Below are 22485 nucleotides of genomic sequence, written 5' to 3'. Positions count from 1 at the left end.
GCAATTCTGTGGAAGGCTTAGTTTCCACATAATCCCCTTTAGTGGATGCTACTTTTGGGACAGAACAAAGGTGATCTCTTCCAATCAGTGCAGTGGAGATACTGCACTCTTATCTTAATTATTAGAATGAGAAATAAATGATGCATACATTGATTATATGCAATCTATTTGGCACACCTATTCATACTTTTTTCTTAAGATTCCTTCCTCCACCCCACAGCTAAATATAAAAGCAACAACAACCACCTTTGTAGCTTAGAGATACTCTGAACCTACTCATACAGTTATTTACTGCCTTAAAGAAAGCTTGGTATTAAAAAGAAAGAACTCTACCCAAAGAGATTTGTAATTGTAGACATATTGCGCCTTGCACCATCTGTTTGTTTTATAGTATATTTAACTCAAGCGACACCTGAAGTTCTCAGAAACTGCTTCCCATGCAAAAGGTTCTTAAATGCATGACAACATAACCTTGCAGCCATTAAATTTCCAAGATGTTATTCCATTTAAAAAAAAAGGTACATATTGCCTTTCTTCTATTTGTCTCATTATTGCATGAGAGAAAGGCTTTCTTGTTATACTAACAGAAGGAGCATTATTGACCATGGTATTTAGAATTGAAGGCTGTAAGTAGGCAGCTTTGCAATTTTAGGTGGAAGTTTCACAGTAATGGGTCAAAGCAACAGCTAAACATTTTCCGGAACGCAGAGTTGACAAATATAGTCATGTCCTTTAACTTTAATGAATCTACTCTGAATTGGAAACCCCACCAAATCTCTGTCCAGTATACTGCTAACTTTTGAAATGCTCTGACAGACTGAGAACAGAGCACACAGTAAAATCATAGATGTAGAAGAACTCTGTATGTAATACATCTTATGTTGCTTGTTAATGATGGCATTTAGGGTGTCATAATTTTGAGAACTGGATGTCTTACTTGCCATTCAGATCTAAAATTCTTGTCCTGTACTATACAAGGCAAATCCTTTTTTTCCAGTCTGTCATTCTATAGCTTCCTTTTCACTGGCGGTCTTTGTCTTTTTTTTCCTTTTTCTTTTTAGAAAATTCAAACCAGAAAGACAAAGGACATTACAGAAAACTTAATACCACTTGACCTTGTCCCACTAGCCCTGGGCATTAAAAGGATATAAATTACAAAGACGACACAGAAGTAAAAGATATTTTTTTAAAAGTCCAATAGCTTCCTTTTTCTGGTATCATTTAAAGACAAATAGTCGCAAAGGCAGGACAAAGACAGTCTGGGAGACTTATATGAAGAAAGCAAAACTGAAACAAACTTGAAAGTTAAATGCATGTGGTAGTGGGGGTTGGGGAGGAGAAGCAGCAAAGTGCTGAAGTGTATACTCCAAAATATGTACACTAAATACACATTTTGTCAAAATCCATTTATTGCTCTTCTCTGCAATGCAGATAGTTTTTTATGGATGCTCACAGACTTTTCTTCTGTATTATCTTGTTTATTTTTCAAAATAAAATAGCAACTTTTGCTGAATTAAAGATGCACAAGTGTTAAAAGAAAAAGGCAACACTTCATACTGATAAAAAGTACCGGTAATAAAATAAAATGATACTTGATCATTACAAAGTGCATCTTGTAAAATATTTGTTTGGGTCATGATTCAGACAAATCAAAGGCAATTAAGTAAAAATTCTAGGAGAAGTTTAAACATATGTTTGAGGCTGTGATCCCATGCCCACTTACTTGGGAATATGTCCCGTTAAACTCAATGGGTCTTATTTTTGAGTAAACATATATAGGATTCCACTGTATATTTCTTAAACAATCAATGGTACTTAAAAGAGGCAAGTCTTAGGAGTGATCCAGAGGTTGCAGCTGGTGCAGAATGTAGCAGCTAGGTTGCTTATGGGGGCAAACTACCACCAGTTTATAACACCCTGCTTGGGGGATTTGCACTAGCTGCCAATCTGTTGTCAGGCCAAGTTCAAGGTGTGGGTACTAAAATATAAGGCACTATGAAGCTCAGGCCAGGTTACTTGAGAGACCATCTTATCCCATATACAACCAATAGATTGCTGTGGTCTGCAGGGGACTTTCTTCTGCAACTTCCAAAGATTTCAGAAGCCAACTCCACAGTAACTCAGAGCAGGACTTTTATTATGGTTTCCCCTGTTCTGTGAAATAGCCTTACTGTATACAACAGGTGCCCACTATCTGCATTTTCTGGAAACAACTGGAGACATTTTTGTACTGTCAGACTTTCCCAGCTGGATAAATGGGTCTTTCACATGTATGTCTACTTTGTTAGGGTTTAGTCTTGTTTTAATCATTTGCTATAGCTTGTGTTTTTAAACTGTTTTTAATTATCTGATGCATAAATCACATCGAGACAGTTGTTTAGAAGCTGAAAAATAAATCAGTAACAACAACAACAACAACAATAGTGTCCAGATCAAGGGAAGTAATGGTACAACTCTATTCTACATTGGTCAGACCACATCTGGAATACAGTGCCCAGTTCTGGGCACCACAGTTTAAGAAGAGTGTTGACAAGCTGGAACACTCAATAGTGCTAGAGCTGTTCGACAGTGGAACGGACTACCTTGGAAGGTGGTAGACTCTCCATTGGATATTTTAAAGCAGAGATTGGATGAACATCTGTCAGGGATTCTTTAGCTGTTGTTCATGCATTGCAGGGGGTTTGACTAGATGACCCTTGGGCTCTCTTGCAACTTTACAATTCTATGATATGGCTTATTTTGTTTGTATATGTATCTGTATATATGTTTGTATATGTACTGTACTTTTCTGTGTAGAATACAAGGTTTGTTTTTTTACTCTAAAATAAGTTTTGAAAACTGGGGGCATCTTATACATGGGTAGTGGGTAGGAGTGATGAGTGACTGGTTGCAGCCGCGAGCTGCAGATTGTCTGCAGTAAATGGGTATGTGATTCGTTGCTGCATCAAGGGCTGCTGAGGATTGGCTACCACTGTGGCAATAGTGATTGCTATTTACTTTCGCTGTTGGCTATCAGGCATACACGAACTATTTTCAGTGAGCAGTGAGAGCGATTGTAACCGTCGGGTTAGGGATTTACGGCACCTCCCCCAAAAGCTCAACAACTCCAATCCTACCCCCAAAAAGCTCAACAACTTTTGGCAATTTCCTGAAATTTGAGTCCCCCAATATAGGGAGTGTATTATATACGGGGGCTGGAAAAGTATGGTAGATGGTTCAGAGATGGACCACTTATAAACACCATCTCCAACTCCTCGAAAGATTCCATCAACGGTGTCTCTGAAAATTTTTACACATCACTTGGGAAGGCAGGTGAACTAATGCCAGTGTACTGGAAGAAGCAAAGATTACCAATGCCAAAGCAATGATTCTTCAACATCAACTTTGTTGCAATGCCCATGTTTTGTGGATGCCTGATTATCGTCTTCCAGAGCAACTAGGCCTATTCTATTCCGAACTTAAAAATGGAAAGCGTAATGCTGGTGGTCAACAAAAGAGGTTTAAAGACTCTCTCAAGGCAAATCTGAAAAAAAAGTAGTATAAACACCAACAACTGGGAAACACTGGCCTGCAAGTGCTCCAATTGGAGAACAGCCTTTACCAAAGGTGTCATGGGCTTTGAAGATGCTCAAACTCAGGACGAAAGGGAGATACATGCTAAGAGGAAGGCAAATTTGGAAAACCTCACCGTGATCAACTCCTCCCCAGAAACCTATGTCCCCGCTGTGGAAGGACGTGTGGATCCAGAATTGGCCTCCACGGTCACTTATGGACTCACTGTTAAAACTGTGGTCATGAAAGGCAATCTTTCTCGGCTATGAATGATCACAAAAGAAGAAGAATGCTCCCCAATCTCTTAACAATGGTTCAGAGATCTGGAGGACCCCTCAGACTTGCACACTTCCTTCCCTTCTCAACCTCATATGCTCCTTGGTCCCTCTTCTAATTATTCCTCTTTTCAGCATTAGATGAAACAGAGTTTGAAATCATAGTTAGAATCAGGTTTCAAATGCTTATTTTAAAGCTGCCTCTCCTGAGCTAACCATGGTTGGTGCTGAAATAGAAGGGTAGGGGAAAGTTTTGAAAGCCCAAGAACGAAAGAACAGGAGAGGGGTGCTATTGCTCTCTTAAGCACGGAAATTCCTACATGATACAACTTATAAAACTTAATGGACAATTACTTTGAAAAGGGGGAAGGTATTCTGCTGAATAAATATATGGTACATACGGAAATATTAGTATTGTTATTATATATTTTTATCCCATCTTTTCCCCTGATATGGACTTAAGGCACAGATAAATGAGGACAGCTTTAAAATATGAAAATGTGTTCTTCTCACATCATGCAGATATAATGTACTTCATTCTTTTAACAGGGGCGGTTATCCAGATAAACATACTGTTCAAATTTTTAATGTGTGCAATGCTTTAAAAAATATTATGAGTCACCTACCAGTATTTCATCTGCTAAAACTTTATTAGGCATCCATGTATACCTTCAAAAATTAATTATTCCTATTATAAGCTAAAGATGAAGACTGTTATCATCTATTAGTTGCAAATTAGACTTTCCTACTGGAGCTTTATTCTTAAGGAATATATGGATTCACAATCCTAACATTCATAGGGGCTTCCAGCAGTCAACAAAAAGGAAATGACACTCACTGCACACTCTTAAGAAGAAATCATACAACTGCATCAGCTGCAGGATAAAAGCAAAGGAACAGCTTTTCTTTCAACAGCTTACTTCATTACATTCAATCCTTCTGTACAGAACATCCAATCACTTATGCCATAGCAAAAGCATATGGAGCTGCTTAGAACATGGCCACATTGGTAAAGAAACTACAAATATCAACTACTGAACTACTACATTTTTTACTGCTTTAATCATCCATTCTGCTGATATTGTCATCCATTCCAGCTATATTTATTGTCATGCCTATCCACTTCATCTTCATTCTCACTTTTGCCCAAACGATTTATGTTAAAGATGTTGACACATACAGCAGAGGTACGGGAAGCTTTTCCTGCTAGAAATGTCAGCCAAATATCCGCTCAGCTATTATGACAGAGTGCTTCCTTCCACACAACAGGAAGCACTTCACCAGCTGTCGACTGCAATATACTGCAGCAAAGGGAGGGGAAAGAGAGAAGTCACACAACAGGGTTCAATATGTATGAAAGGCCCATGGCTGTATCATAGCTGCCAAGTTATCCCTTTTTTAAAGAGATTTTCCCTTATGCTGAATAGGCTTCCTCGCGAGAAAAGGGAAAACTTGGCAGCTATGGGCTGTATGCTTTGTTTGTAGAAGGACCCAGACTTGATTCCTTGTATTTCCAGTTTTAAAAGGGTCTGAACTTTATAATCCACCCCCTCAAAAATATATAATGTTATTAGTTTTACCTGTTTTGTGAGATAAAAAGTATCTGTAGCAAAGGCAGCCAATATGTAGAAAGCTTTCCCAAAGTTGAAATGCTGTTGTCTTCCAAGTATAATTCTCTTAGCAAAACATGATTTTCCAGGCTGGGGAACTAAGCATAAATCAATAGCATATTAACATATTATTATAGCACACTGCATATCATACTAAAACGACTAAGGCTGCAACCCTATTTGCAGTTACTGCAACATAGGTTCTTAATAGGTTTTTGAAATATTATTGTTCATTTAATATGCTGTGAACCACTTTGAGCATAATTTTGTGGGGAAATGGCATGCAAATCAACAATTGATGAAGTTACACACACAGGTAGAGAAAAATATATATATAAATGGGACCAAAATAAAAGACAGGAGGTTCAGTCTGTGACGTTCCTTTGAAAAACTGAAATGTATACTCAATAATGTATATAGTGACCATTCAACAGCAGCAATGGGGGATATGATTCTGTGTGTCATGCATGTGCATACACATGTGTGTGTGTGTGGATCTGCCCAACACTCCTTTCCCAACACATTATTTCAGAAATAAGATTAAATTTGAAGTCTTATAAAACAGGTAAGTGGTGACGCTATGTGATTCCCTCTCAGGATGATCAAACAAAACCTTATGCATTGATAAGAATGGGACACTCCAAGTGTCATCTTAGAAGAGGCACTGCACCTTCTCTATTGAACATGAAGGAATGTATTATGTAAAACAATGTATGCTGTGGCACATAAATACATCTTTAGAAACCCCAAAGTGTGCTTTTTATTCAGAACCACTGGTTTTTCTCATCTGCAAATATAATCAACAGATAGACTAAAACTCATATGAAGAAGCAATCTTAAGCTCCCTGCAAAGTGTGGTTGGGTGCTTCAGACCTTCCACCAAGTGGATAGAGCAATCCATGGGTGGAGGAGATCTGCTGCCAGAGATGTCTCGGGAACAGTGCACAGTATATTTAGGGGTGACTGCTATCACGGAGAAAGCTCACTGTTGCATTGCTACCAAGTAACAATCCAGCAGATTCTCCTCAGAAGAACATGTACAGTAGTTATCTGGTTGGGTACTGTAAGAATACGACTGTGTCTTTGGCCTGATCCCTGAATGGGTCTTCTTAAGTTTTTTTAAAAAACTACACCAAACTTAAAATTGGCACAGCTATTCTTCTTCTCATTTAAAGCAATGGAAAGAGAAAAATGAAAAAGCGGAAAGGAGAAAATCGGGGTGCCTGGCATGAGCCTAGAAAACAACAATTTCTCTACCACAGACTTTCCCCCACGCCTAGAATTGCTGCTTTAATTGGATAACAGCCAGGGTGTTGTTGTTGTTTTTTACCTCATTGAGGTTATTCCCTTGTAACTTCAGAATTTGAAGAAGGCCACAATTTTCAATGCCATCAATATGAGTAAGATGATTAAAGGAACAATCTATATACACTAGAGTAGGAGTATGAGATAGTCCTTTGGTGCTGATCAATTGATTGTGATCAACAACAAGTCGTTGAAGATTTTTCAATGACTCCAATCCACCTAAAAAGTAAAGTTACAATCTTTCAAAGCATTGAAATAGAAAAATACATTGGTTTTGACTTACGGAATCAGAAGTACAACAGGCATATATTATATACATAAAAAACGAGTATGTTGCCTCTGTTTCCATCATCATACTAAATAGTTACTAAGCATGAGAAGGACATACCTAGTCCATAATATGATTGTTTATCAAACTCTTACTTCTTTCTGAAATCAGTAATAAGTAATAATAGCTTCCTATCAGCACATTTTGTATTTTATTCTCCATTTGTTAAAACCATGTAGCATTCATAAACCATTCATAAACACCCCAGATTCTCTGTTCGAAGGGAAGTGGATTTATTTCTTTACTGAATATTTATGTTGTATTTCCATTCAACAAATTCTCAAGGAAGCTTGCATGGTCAAAAATACATCTAGACTACATAAAAAGACATATTAACAATAAACTATACAAGAGCAGCATACAATCGCATGACAATCAAATGACAAAAAATGAAAATAAAATCAGGACTGATAAAATAGAATGGTCTTTGCCTAGTGCTGGAGTGACATTAAGAAAAGTGCTAAGCCAAATATTGATATGCAGTTGTAATTATTTTTATTGGGACACATGGAAGGGATGGGGGGAAGTCAGGAGATTCAGAGTAATCTCAGTATTTGGATTCTGAATTGATATTTGTTGTGTGTTTATATTTTTAAAAATTTAAATTTTTATTTATGGCAAACATTGCTTGCCATACATCCAGATTTTCCTGGACGTTTCAGCAATTTCCACCTGGGCACTGTTTCCAACGACCGAATCCTGGCTATGTCTGGGAAATTCCGGGTGTATGGCAACCCTAGCTACAACGTACGAAGTGGTGTGTGATGTTGAGTGATGCTTTCCCGATTTTCTTGTTTTGAAAGGAAAACAACGTTTTGTGACATGGCATATGTGCTCGCTGCTTGCTTTTTTGTCTGCAAAACACTGATGGAGATAGAGAAAGAAACTAAAAGTCAGTATGCTAAACTTTCTCTTATTTGAATTCCAACTGTTTTATGAACTGGAAAATGCACAGTGCATGCTTGCAATATGCTCTAATACAAATGTTGCAACATATGGTCCCATATAACACTTTGATTGTCCATTCTTCAAAATTATTTTTTTGTTAGAATTAGGGACATGATCTAATGAAGAAATTTGCATGTGTAGCAGAGAACTCTGCGTGCAGCGGAGACTTCTTGCTTTTACTATAGCTGTTTCTACTGCCAAGTCACAAGATGTTCTTAAACTTGAACTACAAATAGGCTCATCAGCTCTGGGAATTGCAAGGATGAAAAGTTTACTGAAAGCTTATTTGGACTGAGGTCCAAGTTTCAAACCAGGAACTATGCCTTGAATCTCAGTTTAAAATACCGACAAATATTTCTGCTGACATGAAAAAATACTTCTAATATTAATATAGCAATCAGCAGAAAATATCCTACTATCTATAACCAAATGCCTCTGCACTGAGTACCAATCCTTTACTTACTTACTTGAAAGTAAATTGCATTGAATTCAACAGATACCCATAAGACTGTATTGCTAAAATGTCACAAGTTCTGCATTACATTAACTAAGTTTTCTCAGATTTTTTAAAACTAAGAATCAGACTACTAGTTAAAATATATTTCCACTAGGATGGATTTGGGTACCATTCCTCAATTACTAAAAAATAATTTCAAATATACTTCTAAATTTAAATGCAACATTGCAAGTCAGCGGTTTGGAATCTGTTGTTAAATAATTTGGAAAGCTAACCTGCACCACCTAGTGGATTTATGGAATATAAGAGAGTTATTTAGACTTGTCACTTTGGATTAATTTTTTTCCTTAGGAAAGTCCAGTTATCATCCCCTCCTGCTGGCATAAAGCAGCGGACTGATAATAACAGTATATCTAATAACAGGTTGAACTCTTGCTTGGTGCATTATCTGTTAATTTTAAAAATAAATTTTGGGATCACCCAAATCGCATTGTAAGGGTTAAACTACCGGTAAATATTTCATCAGGAGTGGCTGTTGTGGTGGTGCTCTACTACCATCCTAATATTGGGGTTGCTGCTGTTTATTGGAATGGTGTCAGGTGATACAGGGGGGTGGAAAGCATTAGGACTGTGTGGGCACACCAAAGGAAATATTGGATTTGGTTCTCCTGCTACACCACTGTCCTGGTAAGTGGTAGCAATGCTTCCCCACCCACTCCCATGTGCTATTAGTAATCACATCACAGTGATGTGATAGGGCTAATAATTGGTGTATGTGTGTCAAAAGTAACAGTGGGGAGGGGAGAGTTAAACATTTCCTTCCCACGGGCTCCTTGGCTGCTATTAATTTAAAAAAGAGCATCTGACAAGTTTCCCAATTACGGTACAGTATACATTTTGTGTCATGTGTAGTTTGGCCTGGTCTTTTTGGGAGGCATGGTTAGGGGCATGGTTGGCAGGTACTGAAGAAGGTGTGGAATTACTAACACTTCAAAAAAATAAAATAGCATACCTTTCTGTTTCTGATCCCCTGTAGGGTTGGAAAGGACCATGTGGATCATCTACCCCACGCCATGCAGGAATCCTTTGGCCAATGTGGGGATTGACCCTGAGATTATCTTTGAGCTACCTTTGATTTGTTAAGATGTTATTAAATCTAGTAAAGCCCACAACTTCTTTAATAGGTTGTCTCCATTGGTACAATAATATGTGATGCTTTGTTTTAAGGGTTCTGCATAACTCGGAAGGTAACAAAGCTTCATATTTACTAACTAAAGCTGGTTCCAAACGGAATATGTTTCTGATGTCAAAATTACCAATAACCTAGACTTTCTTTCTTTTTAGTTTATTTTTGTTAGTTTTCAAATTATTATACAATCATGAAGACGGAGGAAGAGTAACAAAAAATCAGAATATATCCAAATAAAGGCATATTTGTAAATCCGAAACTAGTTTAAATTATTCTGATAAATCAACAGTCAGTATTCATATAATGCAATACTTTAAAAAAACACAACAACCTTATTTTATCAACTGAGTTTAAACTATGTACTCTATCTGCATTTAGTTTTACATAATGTGGAAAACAAAAGGGGCACTAAGGACGAAAATGTTATATACAGTACAGACAGTGCAATTCACTGCATATTTACGCAAAAGGAAGTCCTACTATATTCAAGGAACTTACTACCAGGTAAGTGACAGCAATTTAAGCCTCATTTTAAAGAAACAGCCACAGAATCATTTGAACGGAATGTAATAAGGACTGGGGTGGGGTTGTTGCACTGCAACTTCCAAATCTACCCAGGGAAACTCTACAGGACTCAAAGATGGAAAAGGAGGGGAAACTCTTTAAAAACACAAGCCTATCTTTGTGTAATTCCATAAGGTGATTAAAAAAAACCTATCAATATGTGATTGTGTAACATGAAATGCAGCTTACAAACCAGACCTCCCCCAAGCAGTTGATGAGGACAGAAAAGCAGGCTCCAAGTGGTTTTCTTGAACATCTACTTTCTCATTCAAACTCATCTCATTTATGGGTAAGCACAGTGCTTTCATTGTATATACAGACAGGACAGGAGGCTTTTGCCCCATTGGCCCTGTAGTCTTCATATCCAAGACTCATCAATTCATATTATGTCACTCTCACATTAATCTTTCTGATATTCTACCTCAGGAAATCCATCTGAAACAAGTAATCCTTTACAGTACTACTGGCACCGAAGACAGATTGAACACAGATTCCAGCATTTCTGCTACCAATCAGTCCACCTTGTTGGTTTACCTTGGATTACTGATCTTTGAGATTTAATGAACACCAACAGTCACTATTCCAAGCAGAAGCTTGTGCCTAAGAAATCTGTCACTTTAATATAGAAAATTTAGCAATCTAAAACATAACCAACTGGATTGGGTGCATTGACATTATAAATGTTCACATTGAAATTAATATTTATATACAAGATTTATATACTAGAAGTAAAATAGTTTCTTAACCTTTCACTTTCAATGTTGTAACTTTTTTGGGGTGTGTGTGCAGAAACTTTGGTATGACATCATTTAAAGAGGCTTTACTGGAAAGAAGCATTCATTCAGCTACCTTGACACTATTTTGCATAACAGGAGACTAATAGCAACAGTTTTGGAAATATAAAATAAATTATAATGTCATTCTTTGGTTCATACTCCCCTTTGTTTATTATGTGCAGACATCTTATTTGCTCATGGGGCTTTTTGGGGCTACTTTTATTTTTTACCACAGTAAGATAGCCAAGACAGTTTTTGCTTTTATTCAGCCAAGTGCATGTTTCACTGTTGATTCATCAGTTGAATCCTCAGGTTTTGAAAACCAGTTTCCTAATATGTTACTTCATTAAATGAACCACAAATCAGATGTATACCTTATTTTACTAACCATACTCATGTACACTACAGCCTGGATTCTGTTTCTTTGTCTAGCCTGAGCAACAAAAGGAACCCTGGGTGAAACTATGAAAACAAGAGCAAAATATTCTCAAATGCTCGAATTGAAATCTATGAGACAACCAAGCAGATTGCAGCATGAGATCAGGGCCGGCCCTATGGCCAGGCTGGGTGGCGCAGGGCGCCACGGCGCCGGCCCGCTAGGGGGGCGCTGCACCTGCCCGCCGGCCGCTCCGCCGCACAGCTGCATCCGCCCGCTGTGCAGCAGCGCACACCCGCCGCACTGGGAAACGGGGCGGGGGGGCGCTGGAGGGATCCATCGCACCACGCGCCAGGGCGCCAGAGGTGCTTAAGACAGCCCTGCATGAGATGCACTGAGAGTGAAGGAGGAGAGCAGACATTAGGATCAACAGTGCGCCAAATGGAAGACAGGTCTTCCTTCAACTGTATCCGCAAATTCCTGTGAGCTTTCTTGTTTACTTTACCTTGAAACAAGTTAATCAGCAAGACTGGCCATTTATATAAAATCTGCTCTCCACCACAGACACTGAGTGCACCAGGGAATATGCAAATAGGCACCTATTTACTTTCCCTGGTAAATGAAAGTTGTTTACTTGTACTGAAGTGTAATTAGGAACTACAAGACTGCCCACCTCTGACCTGACTCTCAGTGCTGAGACAACCACCATATTTTTAAAAAGAGGAGACCACAGAGGCTACTAACCCAAACCAATTAACAGAGGAGTTTATTGTTAATCATATAAAAATATCTTATTAAGAAAATTTATTTACCTACTAATGGTTGCAGTACTATTTATCAATGGAAATAGTCAGCCCCTTACCAATTCGAGTGATTTTATTGTAGGAAAGTTCAAGATTCCAGAGATTAGTGCAGCCATATAAACCATGAAGGGATGAAATGTCATTTTTGTTCAGAATTAGAATGCAGAGATTTTCTAGATTCTCACAATTAATCCCCTTAATATTGTTTCCCTGTAAACAAAAAAAAACAATATTTCAAGTTTTATTTCATTTTTTGGATGAACTAAAAAGAATTAACAGTACAATCCTATTCATGTCTACTCATAATGCTCAATAAATTGAATGCAATTTATTGCCAGGTAAGTATTTAGGATTGCAGCTCTTGCCTCCGATCCTGGTACAAAATTCAGTTCGAGCCAGGCTGAATTGGGAGGGAGGGAGGTTTTCGTAGGTTCCCCTGGGTGAGAGGCAAAGGAGTGTAGTTATGGGATTACTATCTTCTGCCTACCACATGGGAAACACTTACTTGTGAGCTTTAGTTTATCATCTGTGGCCCTAAACTTTGTGCTGTACATAGGGTTATTGGGTGGAGGTGTTAAGATGTGTCTGGATGAGCCTTTGGCAGGCAGTTACAGTGATACTGCTTCAATTCCATTCATTGTAGGCAAGAGAATATTTAATCTGAATGGAGGAACTGACTACCACCTGGGGTGGAGGTCTAGATGTTTGGCCCTTTTCAGCTCCTCCAGCAGTTGTTGATGGGCCTAGCAACTAAGCCCTCTGTTTGTTGGTGCTATTACTTAATGCCAGGCCAGTCTGTAATTAAATTATGTTCATCCCTGATTTGACCTTGAAGGGGATGACCTTACATGTATTACTGCGACTCACATGCATAAACTGAGTGGGCATGGGGTAATTCAGTTGCACACATCTGGGTTCTTGGTACAGCACCAGACCAGTCTAGATGGTCAAAGGTGTGTGTGTTGGCATTGTCCATAGAAATATCATCTTTTACCAGAAAACCTATTGATTTGGGGAGGAGCTTAGAGGCGCTGCATCTGTGTTAGACTAGATAGAGAGATTTGGGGTGCTGTCAGTGTATTCACCACCCTGCTGATAAGTAGCCTCCCTGACCAGGCTGGTCACTAGCAAGATGCTAGATGACTGCAGGACAACAGTCCTGGGTGACTTCAATATCCATATGAAGGTTGCTATTTGAAAATATGATGCTGGACTAGCTAGACCTTTGGTTTGATCCACTAGGGCTCTTACGTTCTTATAGTATATGGAGTGGATGTGTAACAGCACATTTTGAAATAATTTCCACTTCAGCATAGACTAAAAAATACATAGTACCTCTGCATCTATGTATTTTAGATCTTTGCAGTTGCTGAGTCCTTCCAAAGAAAGCAATCCACAACGTCTGAGACTCAAAAATTGTAGCTTTGAACACTGTGACAACGTGGAGAGGCTGCAGCCCGGCAAATCTTGAAAGGTAACTGTGGTCACCTAGACACATGCAATAAGAAAAAGTATATACTCTTGCAACATTTGAAATATATTTGCAATGCATTATATAAACTGTGATTTCATACCATCCGAAATATTGTTTCTAGCTGCCAGCAAAAAAGTTTGGAAAAATCCAAAATCATATCAGGGGGTGGGGGTAGAAAACAATTCATGACATTCAACACACCACAATGGAAAGATATACTTCTTTGTGCCAACAATTCAACAATTGTTCTACGCTACTGTAACTCTCGTTTTGCGCATTCACTACTCTGCAGGCTGTGTAAGAGGTGTAAAGTCTCTTGGAAGGTTGTGATCAGGTTGCCTAACTGCACAATACTGCCATAGTCCCCACCCAACCCTTTGCATCAACAGAACTAGAGCACACAGTGAACAAGGAATGTGGGAAAGAGTTTCTATAAAAGTCAGTAAATTATTCAAGCATTTTTGGCAAACTTTATGATTCCACTTCTTACTTCCTCTGAAGGGAATGTTATGTCAGCACTAAGAACCTTCGAATAGCTCGCAATACATAAGCACTAAAAGGATTCACAAGATACTTGTATGACAGTTTTGAACTTGCAACTTTTACTCACCTGTTGCAGAGAATTCCAAGGGCCAGCCTGCATTATCATGGCAGCACTCAGAGGAGGCAACAGACCAGAGGAGCATTTCCGTGGCCTGCTTCTTTCAACTATTTTCTTCCCCTGATGTTCCCTATAAATTCTAGACCAGGATTTACATCCTTTCATCCACGCTAACCTCTTCTTTTCAATAGAATCTGAAAGCACGAGCGGTTGCTCAAAAGAATTGACTGGATTCTCATGTCTGGCCCGACTAGTGACTTCTTCATGAATTTCTTTTAAAGCAAGCTCTGTTTTAATATTTTCAGATGCATAAGATCCATCTGTCTGTCCAGTGCCTCCAGAATCTAGCTGAACATCCATGCTGATACAACTGCTATGCCTGCTGTTTTCCTGATTAACTATTGTAATAGTTTCATTATTGACAACATTTGTATTACCATTTCCCTGAAATTCCACAGTTGTCAAAAAACGGTCTCTGTCATCATTCCCTACATGCATCATTTCATGTATTTCATCTTGTTTCTCTTTCTCATACCATTTTTCCTGTGTTTCATTTTTCTGTTGCTTTTCCTCAATTAATTTCATTCTTCCATATTTAGCTTCCTCCTGTTTTTTTACCTTTTTGATTTCTTCCTCCTTATTTGCTATTTCTAAAGCCTTCTCTGTATTTGGGGGCCCCATTCCCCTTTTTATTGTGAGAGTTTCTTCTTCCTTTCGTTCTTCTACCTCTTCTTTTGCTTTTAATTTCTTTGTTATTTTTGTAACATTATCAATATTGTCCAGCTTCATTTGCCTTTCTGATTTTTCAGTTTCATCATCTCCTTTGACTTCTTTAACTATTTTTCTGTTTTTAGCCAGCAGTTTTTCTTTATCCACATTTTCAGACTCCATTTTCTTTTCTATCACAAATTCTAGCTGGTCTTTTTCTGTCCTTTTCAGTTCTTCCAATATTAGTTGTTCTCGCTGAAATCTCAAAATTTCTTTCTTCTTTTCATATTCTTCATGCCTCTTCATCTTTTCCTCAAGTTCTTGCCTCTTTTTTTCTTCCCTTCTCTTTCTTTCTTTCTCCTCTTGTTCCTTCTTCTCTAGGGCCCTTTTCATCCATCTTTCCTCCTTTTCTTTCCTTTCCCTTTCCATCGCTTCTTGCAATTCTCTTTGCTTTTCTAGTTCTTTTTTCCTTTCTTTCAAGACAGGGGAATATTTTTTGTACACCAAGAAGGCTCTAAAGGTAGCTTGGATTTTTACAGCAGCCATATTCTGCAGTTCTGCCAAGTGTTGTCTTTCCATAGCTTGTTGTTCTTCAAATGCCTTCTTTTCTTCTTCTATTTGTATCTGTAAGTTATGAATCAACTCCTAAGCACAAACAAAAAAGTAAGCTTTTTACCAAAATTGTGATGTACAAATCATATAAAATAGAAGCTGATATTAATGGTTGTATATTAAATAGGTTGCATATTAAAACAGGCAGGTCAGAGGGAGGTGATGCCAATCTATTTGTAACATATATATTGAACTGTTTTCCATTTATTGTTCAGTGTATTTCTGTTATATTCATAATAATATAAAATGAACTATTTGTAATTATCCTAGCAGGTGTAGGAAAAGAATGTTGCTATCCTGAAAGAATAAACTTGGGGTGGTTTTCAATGCTAGTATCATAGGTGCCAACTCCCTGGGTTCCTGGGTGCCCAAGCACCCACAAAATTCCCCATGAACGGGCCAGGCACCTTTAAATTTCAATGCCAGGGCATTCACGCTGCATGGCACCGACGGCCCCAGGCACCCATGGTCATGAGGCCAAAAATCAAAGTACAGGTAGACTTATTAAAGTTAATAGACATGATTATCTTAGATGCATTAATTACAATAAGTCTACCCTATGATGGTTTGGGCATGACATGTGGGCTGAGGATTATTTTCCTATACATAAGCTACAATAGAACAATCCTATATAAGAATGTCAACATTCTTGTATGTAAATTACCTCGTGCCGTCTCATTTGTTCTTCCCAAGACTTCTCCTCTTTCATCAGCTCCTTTTCCATCACTGCCTGTTGTTGCTGTACATAATATAGATCATCAATGTTAGCACTTCAATGTCATTTATTAATGTTAGATATAAGAATGTCTGACAGAGAAGGTGCATGTAAAAAAGTAAGAGAAAAGGCTGGAAAATTATAAAAACCAAATGACAAAAGCTGAAACATTTACTAAATTCTGTTCGTCTAGAAAATCATACAGGTCCTTTGATTGCTGGTATAATAAACAATAAAGCAACGTTTCTGAACACACTCTTAGATAATATGTGTAGCACCAAAAAGAAATTAGGTCCTCTTTGTACCCTAAAGGAGCTGATTGCTACAATATAATTCTTTTCCTGTAACATCTGAATTATAAGATATATCATGTCAGTGAAAAGCTTGTCAGAACTTATCAATGACTAGCATATTATGAAGTATCAGTTCTTTTATTTAAGCTGTATCTAGGTTAGCTACACATGGCACATTTATGTTTAAATTATTGTGCAATATTTGCATGATTTAATGTATTAAATTTAATGTATTTCATTAATGTATGTTTTATATTTTATTTTTTCTGATGTTTATTTTTTAATGCATTCAAATTAGTTTCAGTCTAAAAACAAGATATAAATAAAAGATACGACCCACAGGTCTTAAATATGCCCATTATCTACATTAAGATATTACCGCATGGAACATTTCTAACTTCATTCTTTCAGCTTCCAGTTCCTCCTGCCGTAGTTGCCTCCTTTTCTCCTCCTCCTCATTTTGCGTTTTTTCCATGCACTTCATAATTGTCAACTGTTTTATTCTTTCATTTTCTAGTTCATTTTGCTTTTCTTCCCAGAGCTCATATTCTCGCTTGCATCTTTCTTCAACTTCTTGGAAAGTAAAGCTAAGGTCTGTGCCACCGTCATCTAGAAGAACACAGGCATGAGAACTTGAAATCACTGATACTATCCCCCCCCCTGAACTGTGCTGCCAGCTCCTAGTGGTTTTAAGAATTTGCACTATACCATAAATACAAGGTGCACAATTTTTTTTCTGCCTGTGATAATCTATTTTAACATTCTGCACTAGAGGTTGCTGCTTCATCTTCAACATCACCAACAATATAGCTCATATCATCCAGGTGTAGAAAATACCATAGGTATGGAAAATAATTGAAGTCTCTGGCTAAACAATATTGATCTCAGAGACCTGGGCTAAGTCATGAAGATGAGTGATTTTCTGTGAGTCACTATCTTACAAGATTGTTTACCTGCCAAAGAACATCTATCAGCAATTTCACTGGAAGCAATGTCTCCATTATCATTGGCCTCTATTGTATTATCAGAAGTCACATTCATCTGTTGTTCTTCATCTTCTATTTCAGACAATACCTAAATAGCAACAAATATTTTCATGATAGTGTAGTTGAGCTTGGAACTATCAAACTATACATAGAAGCAGCTATGTTCTATGCTAGCCATCGTTTAAAATTGCAGGAGATATAGTAGGAGAAATATAGGTAATGAACAGATGTTATTTGTTATGGATGAAAAGCTTAGGAGCACTTGTATTGGCCAGAATCCAACTTGGTGTGTGCAGAGTCTTGTTGTAAGAGTAGCAATCTTACTATTCAGTTTTTTAATGAGGAGGAGAACTGAATTAAATTCCTTTACTTTCCTTCCTAAGCTGCTAATCAGAAATATCACCGATTTTCGAATGGGGGTTTGTGTTTACAACCACAGCTAGATTGGTGAAAGAAAATGTGAATGCAATACAGCACTAGCTTGCATTTAAGACTTCTTATTGAATTAGGGATGTCTGCATAGAAGTCTACTTCAACATGCATATTGCCACAAGCAAAATATGAGACAAGCTTCCTACCCAGCAATAGGTTTGTATTTGTATTGCAGTTTGTATTTTAACAGAGATATATTCAAAATATAATTTTAAAGGAAGTTTAGAGCAACCACCAAACTTATCAAATTATTTCTGTTATGACAATCAATGTAAGCTTATCTCTACATGTCACATTTTCTGCTATATTGTTATTGTTATTGTTCTCTACTGTCAAAATCTAATCAGATCCTGAATTTTTTTCTACATATGAAATTTTATTTTTGTCATAACCTGCCTGTTTCTAAAAAGAATGTCACTAGGAACAGTTTTTTCTGGAAACATATATTTGAACTACGTATTAGTGCAAGGGGGGGGGAGAAAAAGAACACACACACACACACACACACACACACACACACACAGAGAGAGAGAGAGAGAGAGGGTGGATTTTTAAAAAAAACCCTATTAAAAAATTTCCTCATATTTGAACTGGATTTTTTTTTTAAAAAAGAGAATGGTAAATACTAAGGTTTTCTCAAATCAGGTGTGGGGAACCTTTGGCCCTCAGATGTTGCTGGCCTACAAGTCTCCTGACCCTTGGCCATCCATGCTTGTTGGGACTGGTGGGAGCTGTAGTTCAGCAACACGTAGAGCAGGCATCCCCAAACTCAGCCCTACAGATGTTTTGGGACTACAGTTCCCATCATACCTGACCACTGGCCCTGTTAGCTAGGGATGATGGGAGTTGTAGTACCAAAACATCTGGAGGGCCGAGTTTGGGGATGCCTGACCTAGAGGGTCAAAGGTTCCCCATACCTATCATACATAATAACCAGATTATTATTAAATAACATGTATATAAGCATGTTAGCCATAGCTGAACAGGAAATTCATGCAGGTGAGTGAGAGGGCTGGCATCCATTTTTTGTACCCAGTACAGAAGCCAGTTTGGTGGCTTGAGGTTGACACAATTGCTTCTGAGCATCCTCTCCAGCACTGTGCAGTAGATCCTTGATATTCTGAGGAGCTAGAGCAGGGGTCGGCAACCTAAGCCCCATGGGCCACAAGCGGCCAATGGGGGTTGTTTAACCGGCCCATGGACCCCCGTCACCCACTCGGGGACCCGCTGCCCTCTCAGTCGGCTCCCATGTACTGCGCTAAACCGGAAGCTCTTGCAGCCAATGGGAAGCTGTGCACACCTCCTCCGCACTGGAAGGAGCACTGGAAATAGTGTTTGCACGTGCGTGAATGCGTGTGCATGTGTACTCTGGCCCACCACGGTGTCTGCAGGACTGTGAACCAGCCCAAGCCACAAAAACTTTGCCAACCCCTGAGCTAGAGGCTATGCAGAAAGCCTGATGAAGATTAGTTAGTGCACATAACTGTGCCTACCCTGAGGCTGTGCTGGTGACTAAGGCACATTTTGCAGCCTGCATTGCACACCGTAGCAGCTGGCCAGTGGAGCTCTTTCACATGGTCCAGAAGTTGCTGACTCCCACGGTGAAGGGACATCTTGTCCACATCATCTGGTTGCATAAATGGAAGTCAAGACAACAACACACCACTGATCCCACAACATATCACAGACTGTAGGCATGTTTGGCAAGTGGAATGAGCAGTGGCAGTAGCCCTAGTAAATATATATATAGAGAGAATACCCTTTTCTTTAATTCTTCTGGATCTTCATTATATTCAGAAGCCAACTCAGCCAAGTACTCTGAAGCATTATTAGGAACTACCTTGTATATATTACCTGCAAATAAAGAAACTATAATTTAGATGCTGCAGAAGAAGTTACTGTTCAAAGCTTCAAATAACTCATTTCAGTGAGACATCCTACTAGCACATATATTATATATAGATAAGATAGTACTTCTTTCCAAATGAGCAGGGGATTTTTTAGGTTGGATCATTATATATCCGATGCTAAAAATAAGTTCCATACAAGTTTAGGTTTGCTTATTCTACCTTTAAAAGACTCATTAAAATTCCAATGAAAGGAATAGGTAAGTGTTTTATACAAACTATACTTAGGATATCTTAATCATCAAAGCATAATTTGTGGCAGGGCAGGGCCAATGTTAAACAAGGGTTTCTATCAATCTCCTAAATTTGCACTTCCAGGTATTTTCCTGTTAAAATTTACAAAACAAATCTCCATAACAGTGATTAACAGCCACTGCTACCCAAAGTGAGTATTAATATTTGTCTATTTAAATATTTTGAATACTGCTAACTTACTTTTCAGTTACAAATAATTCTAAAAATGTTTGAGTGCTTTAATTTCTCTTGTAAAACATAAGCATCCTCCTTGACCAGTAGCACAACAAACTGACTAACTCACTTACTTACTTGATATTTCATCGTTTTCCCAATCTTGCAAAATGAACTTTTCTGCATCGTGGCTGCTCCTCTTCACAAAATTCAAATAATGGATAACTGATTCTGGTAGGTCATCTGAAAGCTAATATACATTTTAAATTAAATTCTACATTATTTTCATATCAGGGTTGTTTGCAGCTAAGTTACAACCCTAGATGGAACTACGTAAGGTAGAACTATTGGAATACAAGTCGTCAACAGGTTTACCACACCTATCAGCCAATCACCCATTCCCACCACCCTTCTGAGTAATACCCCTCCCCAAACTCTCACTATATATAAGGGTCTGGTGACTTCTATTTCAGTGTATCTGAAACAGTTTTGTGCATGCACACAAAAGCTCATACCAATGACACTTAGTTGGTCTCTAAGGTGCTACTGGAAGGAATTTTTTAAAATTTTGTTTTGTATACGCTAAGTTTGTCAAGTATGCAGAAAGATCACCATATGCCACCAAGTCCTGTGGAGTACTTACTGGTTCGCTGTCACTTGAAGCCTCTGCTGATAAATCAGGATCAAGATCAGGATCATCTACTTCAGAGGATGAAAAACTGATTTTGCTTAATTCAAGTTCTATTTCTTCTTCAATTTGTCGATCAACATCATCGTCCTCCATTCCTTTTATTGTTACATAGAAAAGGCAAAAAGAAAAGAAATGCATGTGCTGCTGAACTGTTAGTTCTACGGTTAACATTTTGTTGTTTAAGACCATTCTAAAATAATATGGCATGCCATCCATCTCAAGTAAAGGTGGGGGTATAACTAGTGATCTTGACAGTATGAGGAAAGGGCCAGGTAGGCAGCTGCTGAGGTTTAGGTTGTGGAGACACTGCCTACCTTTGTCTAGTTGTTGCCACTGTCATTAACTGTGCTGCCTCCTCACCGATTCATCTCCTTGTCCCATGCATAAAGACCATTGTGGCTTGATAACAATTGTAGCCAATGTATTTCTGTTGGCCAACCACTTTTCAAAAGCAACACTTTGCAAGAGCAATAGAAATGGGGATACAATGTGCCTGATTTTATTTATTTATATACGCTGAGGGATTGTTGTTACATATACATATACATATACATACACACACACACACACACATATTAAAAGGGAGGTTTTTAAAAAAACAAAAAACAAAACCCACTTTAGTGTCACCTCTAAAACTGCCCTTAATCTTTTACCAGGGCCAATTTACAGTTAATGGCGATTATTAGTTGTTTCTCTACATAGCCCTAATGAAGTACGTGGCATTTTGCAGAGAATTTTTTTAAAAAAATTAAATTAAAATAAAACCACAGAACACCGTCAAATAATAAATCTACCCAATACACACAAATCTCAGGATATATCCAAGTTTGAGGCACACTGGCTGTGCATTAATGCAACGGAGTGACACTTGGCAGGTCTTGGCTCCAAAAAGAAGCAATTTAAGTCGTTAAAAAGACAGAAATAGACAGCAGCCAGAGCCTCAAGCTAACAAGCGACACGTGCCCGCTAAGCCCTCAGAGCACTTCGACTACACGTCCCAGAGTGCATTGGGGTAAGCAAAGCATTAAGCATTGAGCGAGCAGCGCCCCGTTGCACGCTGGGAGTTGTAGTTATAGGCATCGCCCTTGCTCAGCGGCCGCCCCGCTCAATCTGAGCGATCGAAACGGGTTCCTCCCTGGCTGTCTTGTCAGGAGAGGGGATCCGTCCCTGCTCTCGGCGCCGAAGACCGTTTCAGCCCTCCCGCATCCCGCCGACGCTGAGCACTGACCTGCTTCAGAACCCGAGAGCTTAGAGCGGCTAACCTCAATGTTACAGGAAGTGTAGCCATGGCAACCGCGAACGGAGCGCAGGAGGACGTCCTCGCTACGGAAGCCGAGAAAGTTCGAAATTAATTCACCTGGAATCGGAGCCCCAGGAGGAAACAAGGGGTTTTTGTCCACTCTCGGAGGAGGGCACGGGGATGCAGAGGAGCCGGCTGCACTTAGGATGCGTGGAAAGGCGAGACGCTGCCCTGT

The 22485-nt window shown here is 38.7% G+C and overlaps 1 protein-coding gene across 2 annotated transcripts in view; it reads right to left on the bottom strand.

Annotated features, from left to right (window-relative positions):
• Positions 1 to 22293, bottom strand: part of LRRIQ1 (leucine rich repeats and IQ motif containing 1) — a 96838-nt gene extending 74545 nt beyond the window's left edge. The window contains exons 1-12 of one of the 2 annotated variants that reach the window (XM_035127677.2): positions 22239 to 22293; positions 20963 to 21105; positions 20458 to 20569; positions 19764 to 19858; positions 17540 to 17660; positions 16966 to 17195; positions 16243 to 16317; positions 14268 to 15611; positions 13519 to 13671; positions 12243 to 12393; positions 6768 to 6961; positions 5408 to 5535 (exon numbers count right to left, since the gene is read on the bottom strand). In XM_035127677.2, the coding sequence (XP_034983568.2) occupies positions 5408 to 5535; positions 6768 to 6961; positions 12243 to 12393; positions 13519 to 13671; positions 14268 to 15611; positions 16243 to 16317; positions 16966 to 17195; positions 17540 to 17660; positions 19764 to 19858; positions 20458 to 20569; positions 20963 to 21103 (2744 nt within the window). In that variant the 5' untranslated portion in view covers positions 21104 to 21105; positions 22239 to 22293. Of the gene's footprint in view, positions 1 to 5407; positions 5536 to 6767; positions 6962 to 12242; positions 12394 to 13518; positions 13672 to 14267; positions 15612 to 16242; positions 16318 to 16965; positions 17196 to 17539; positions 17661 to 19763; positions 19859 to 20457; positions 20570 to 20962; positions 21106 to 22238 lie in introns of those variants that run through there. The other variant, XM_035127679.2, reaches the window with a different exon arrangement.
• Between the last annotated feature and the right edge of the window lie 192 nt (positions 22294 to 22485).

Source organism: Zootoca vivipara, chromosome 10 (genome assembly GCF_963506605.1).
Source record: "Zootoca vivipara chromosome 10, rZooViv1.1, whole genome shotgun sequence".
NCBI lineage: Eukaryota > Metazoa > Chordata > Lepidosauria > Squamata > Lacertidae > Zootoca > Zootoca vivipara.
This window is presented reverse-complemented; position numbering and strand designations above follow the sequence as displayed.